Source organism: Ceratina calcarata, unplaced genomic scaffold, assembly GCF_001652005.2.
Source record: "Ceratina calcarata isolate Rehan_Ccalc_2016 unplaced genomic scaffold, ASM165200v1 scaffold262.2, whole genome shotgun sequence".
NCBI classification, from domain to species: domain Eukaryota; kingdom Metazoa; phylum Arthropoda; class Insecta; order Hymenoptera; family Apidae; genus Ceratina; species Ceratina calcarata.
Window position 1 is genome coordinate 83,715 of NW_017148332.1, and position 5,682 is coordinate 89,396.

The following is a 5,682-nucleotide window of genomic DNA, read 5'->3' on the forward strand; positions in this document are numbered from 1 at the left end:
GCATAAAAATGTAATTGCCACGTAATTATATTAGGAAGAAGCTAATTAAATTGAATTGATTTCCACAGCGGAGGCAAAGAATAATCGGTTGTAGCATGTCTCAGGGCTTGCAATTAGCATTCCCGAATGATACACGAGCCGGACCACGATGACAAATCGCGTGAGAGTGTTTTCGAACGTGGTGAAGAATAACCGAGCCCGGGAAACCGGTACCATGAGATTTGATTTTAATGCTCGCTTCTTCCGACCGGCGTTACCTCTCGGCTAATAGAAATATTAGGAAACGTGAATTAATGGCCAGGCAATTGGAAACTCGTGGTATTCGGACGTGTAGGTGGCCGATCCTGTTTTCCTTCTCAGTGAAAGCGTAAGGGATTTTCATCCGATTAGACGTCCACGCGAATGCATCTTCCTGTCGTTTTCATAAATAACTACGAACCACCGAATATTTTATACTGACTTTTTTTATTATTAATGAACCAAGCGTTTAATTATTCCAGTGTGAATGGAAAAGTTGATCGGTTCAATGAACGTGTCTTTCTCGAGTGAAAGTAATTAGAAGTAATTATAAATGACGGAGCTACATTTCTTCCTACGTGACAAAGAAAATGAAAGGGAAATCAGCCATCGTATCTTACAGTTGAGAATTTGATGTATTTATAGAATATTCAGATCTGCAAATAATGCAACTCGTATAAATTATAGATCATTTTTCAAACTGACATCTCGAATGTTTTGTTTTGCATAAAAATTTGCGGTCTAATGTATAGGCAGCGATAATTAAAACTCGTACGAACGATTGCCCTCATTCGACGTCGATCATCGTTTTGTCCAGCGAGCCGAGCGAGACTCGAAAGTTCACCTGTGCCCCACGGAGGCCTCGTTTCGCGCGGCCCCAGGCGAGCCGCGCTTTCGAGGATGCCACCGTCCGAGTGAAAATCTGCGTGGACCGTTCGAGATTTCTCGTCTCCCGCGATATTAACGAACCGCGAAGGTTAATCGCCTGTCAAACGCGATTTTCTTCCTTCCCGACCTAATCGAATTATGCAAGCAAATTCGAATCATCGGATTTACATAATTTACGTGAATATTTTTTAAATCCACATTACGATTCGACTTTCTAGCTTGTAAATAATTTGGGAGCCACTGGCCTCTTATTATTTACAGTTGCGAATCTACACAGCGTGACAAGCTGGCGTGATCCGATGTCCCAAGAGGAAACAATTTAAGCACTCGTCGTAGTTGAAATCGCACGGCCCAGCGTGTTTACTATAACGTCTCCTGTCCTCTTGAAATTCAAGAATTTCCATTCGACGATCGCCCGTTCGTGTATCCAACGATTTCAAGTAGGTTATTTCGGATTATGTCATTCTGTGAGCGCGTACGCTCTTAGAAACAAATGATAGCTCGATGGTAGAACAAACGACGAGCCCATCCTCGATTTCTACTCGGGGAATTTCACGATGGATAACTGGCCGCTAAGAATTGCTCTCGCTCGCGTGCGACAGTTACGCGTGTACAACAATCTCGTTACACGGGCTCTGAGTTAAGAAGGTTACGATTACCCCGAGGGCGATAGTCGTCCCGTCGCATAAAAGGAGTAACCGTCGACGTTGTCAAGACGTCACGTGCGGTGCCGGTGAATTAATCGTGGAAAAATCGTGCTTTCCAAGAGAAAGGTGTTAAAGCTCGGACGTTCATCATTCCCCTTTAACGATGCCATGGAAATCCAGTGATCCGGAGTGCCATAAATTTTCGCGACAACGTAGAAAGTAACTGGCTATCGAGGCTGCGGTTTTTTCTAGATCGCGATAAACAATAATTATACTATATGCAAATTAGTAAAATTGTGCCAGGGAACGTTCACTAAAATCAGATTAAATTTTACATAATATGTTCCTCAGTCGTTTCGTGTTACACGTGTTTCGGAAGATTTTTAGCGAGGCACATGTCGGTACACGTGATAAGATATGATAATGAGCGAACATCTGTCATGGGACCTGTCGAAAATCTACGATAAACATTCCCGATTTTCTATCAGATTTTAACTCGTGTCACACGTTCGAACGTCCTAAACGTACACAGGTGTTATCAGTCGCCTATTGCTGGACGAGACCTCGGAGATATGCATACTCGCGCGATAACCTGCTGGCAGAAATTACCTGGCGTTCGTTATTTTTCTGCGATAAAAAATTTGACGGCACGATAACAGGGACTACATACATGCTACCTACGTTGACTCGGCCTCGTTGTCGCGTCGCGCCGGCCCGAGACTCTTCGGGCCACAAGTGCCAGTCTCTCCGACGCCGTGCTACGAACGCGCAAAAGTGAAATTGACCCGAGATTACGAATGTTTCATTCATATCACCGAATTGGAAAAAGTCATGCCTGTCGACGGTCAGCACGAGGAGATTGAACCCTGTCCAGAACCCAGGGATGCGATGACATGGAGGAGATACCTGGTGTGTGATCAAGTGTTACGTTGCCCTTTAATCATTTTTCAAATAAATTATTTTATTACTACGTGTAGAAATGTATTAAAAACAAGCTTGGCAAGTTCGATATTAAATAAATGAGTATCCAGTACAACTATTATAATGGTCTGTCATTAAATGTATTCTTACATTGATCGTTGATGATTCTTCAATATAAAGAAACCTGTATTTTAATACTTCGTACTGAAACATATTAAAAATGTTTAATTTGTATTCGAAATGATTGGAGAACAACTATGACAGTGTAAACAGGAGGGATTGATTAACTTGTGACACTAAATGAAAGCATGTTATTATGAGCGATAAGGAAATTACAAGCCAGGCTAATCTGATTCTAAGACAACCGGAATATCGATAACTAATCACAGTGTTGATGCGAATCGATCGGAACTGAGGAAAAAAATTGTTATACAGTTATGATATTAAATATATACAGTGAACTTCTCTGTAATGAACTGATAACCATTGCGTCACGTATCAAATACTTAGTTGGCCCATAACAAGTCACCCTACCAGTTATACCATGCGACATTCTATTCCATAAGAATTCGTAGCAGACAAAGCCGAGTGAAAGTCATTCGTTTTTGTCCCACTCGGAAATTGCAACTTACGCTTCCGGATTCGATTCTTAAACAGAATCAAGGAAGCTTAGTTCACGACTGATAATGTTTAACCAGTTTATAATCATAAGATGACTATCAGAATATTACATAATTGATAATAAATATGAATGAACGATCGTAGTTAGAATTTTATGTATAATAGTGTTTCACTCGTTTATATAAAAAATCGAATGTCTTTTTGATTATAGAGGATTCCGAGCTGTCCAGTGAAGAGTCCACAGCCCCTGAAGGAATTCGTCGGTCGCTGCCAGACGATGCCATCGCGGGTGAAGAAGTCTTTCTGCGGTTGCCTTCAGGTGAGCCTTAATTAAAAACAATTATCAGCTACCCTATAATTACTCTAACATTCATTCTACGTCGTCATTCAAACGTTTAAAACATTCTTACTTTACTACATAAAATAAATGTATAGGTATATGATAATGTAAAGTGAACTTTTGGTAGACAATGTACGCTTACTCGAATCACAGCCGATCGATAAACACTTTCCTCGCGCCGCAATCTCTCGTTAATCATACTTGATGACTCTCGAAACAGTGCCATTATATACACGTAAAAAATAATCTCGGAAAATAACAGCAAACGGTTGAACAATTAACGAATCGATTTCGCGTTCACCGCAAGCGTTTCCGCATTCTACTGTAACGAGACGGGCGGGGAGGGCTAAGAGGCTGATTACCCGGACTTCCATGAACTCGATTATCATTAGGAAGCAGTTACGCAAGCCAGGATATTGTGCACCACTGAAAGCGGACCGTCTCCACGTTGGTGTCTGAGCGTAGCTTCGATCTCGAGACGTACGGATGGTCGCATTCTACTTGCGTCCGCATTAAATTATCTCTCGCTCCGGCCGGGAGTACACACCCATAAATGCAAAGCATTCTCGAATGACATCTGCAATGCAAAAGTGTTCACTCCCAGCCCGTGTTCGATCCTCCGTCGAGATTCCCGGCGGAGACTTTTCGATCCCGAAAGCGAACGCTCCTCGTTCTGTAATTACGTCCAGATTCCAACTCGCTGCTCGCCAACGTCACTTTCTTCGTTCCGTAACCCTGCACCGCCTCAGGAAATTCCTAAAGAAATTTGTATCCTCCGAATACGTCGGACGTATTACAATTTATCAAAGCTTGCAAGTTTTTCGTGTTACGTACCGCCTTGTGTATTACGTGTACCTCTAAAAATGATACCTAAGGAGTGTCCGTTCATTAATCATACAAATTGAAGTGTTCAAGTGAAGCATAGAAACTGAAGAGAAAGCTGAATCGGTATCGAAAGTGTTAAAGATTGAATCATTAGAGCTTCTAGTTGCCTGCATACGATTATTCCATGCGAGCGAATAATAAATCAGCCGCGGTCTCCTCTAAGCCTGATTTCAAATACCAGAACGATTTATCTTACTCAGATAAGCGTTCAACGCAAGGTCGTTGGTCTAACAAATTCGTAGACAGTTTTACCGTTCGCCAATGAATAAACAAAAATGATACGAGCAGGCAATTCCAATAAATCGTAACCCGATGGCTCTCAAAACCCATAGATTTTCCTGTCTCCGTTAAACGATAAATAATTCATGCGATCGCGGTGCGAAAAACTCGTGACGCTCGAAATACCGTAGAAGGGAGTTGGCATTATCACGGATCAATGCGTCTTCTTCATACAAATCGTTCAGGGTCTCTGACTGCGTGACCCGTGACCACGCGGATGTCTCGTAGTCCTGCAGACAATCGGTGGGCCTTGAACCTCGTTCACTTTGTTTCATTTCAAAACGAATTCAAACTACAATAAATAAAATCTTGAAGAAGATGTTAACACTAAATCTACCAGAGCAGTCAAAGGACATAATAAATGTTTTTTAATTATTACATGATAATTATTTTGTGCCTTATTGCCTATGCTAAATTCTGTATTATCTATAATCAACTGAAATGAGTATCCAGTACAACTATTATAATGGTCTGTCATTAAATGTATTCTTACATTGATCGTTGATGATTCTTCAATATAAAGAAACCTGTATTTTAATACTTCGTACTGAAACATATTAAAAATGTTTAATTTGTATTCGAAATGATTGGAGAACAACTATGACAGTGTAAACAGGAGGGATTGATTAACTTGTGACACTAAATGAAAGCATGTTATTATGAGCGATAAGGAAATTACAAGCCAGGCTAATCTGATTCTAAGACAACCGGAATATCGATAACTAATCACAGTGTTGATGCGAATCGATCGGAACTGAGGAAAAAAATTGTTATACAGTTATGATATTAAATATATACAGTGAACTTCTCTGTAATGAACTGATAACCATTGCGTCACGTATCAAATACTTAGTTGGCCCATAACAAGTCACCCTACCAGTTATACCATGCGACATTCTATTCCATAAGAATTCGTAGCAGACAAAGCCGAGTGAAAGTCATTCGTTTTTGTCCCACTCGGAAATTGCAACTTACGCTTCCGGATTCGATTCTTAAACAGAATCAAGGAAGCTTAGTTCACGACTGATAATGTTTAACCAGTTTATAATCATAAGATGACTATCAGAATATTACATAATTGAT

The 5,682-nt window shown here is 40.7% G+C and overlaps 1 protein-coding gene across 4 annotated transcripts in view; it reads left to right on the forward strand.

Annotated features, from left to right (window-relative positions):
• Positions 1-5,682, forward strand: part of DAAM (disheveled-associated activator of morphogenesis-like protein) — a 57,666-nt gene that overhangs the window by 42,597 nt on the left and 9,387 nt on the right. For 3 of the 4 annotated variants that reach the window (XM_018021836.2, XM_018021837.2, XM_026812193.1), the window contains exon 2: positions 3,307-3,414. In XM_018021836.2, the coding sequence (XP_017877325.1) occupies positions 3,373-3,414 (42 nt within the window). In that variant the 5' untranslated portion in view covers positions 3,307-3,372. Of the gene's footprint in view, positions 1-2,235; positions 2,463-3,306; positions 3,415-5,682 lie in introns of those variants that run through there. The other variant, XM_018021835.2, reaches the window with a different exon arrangement.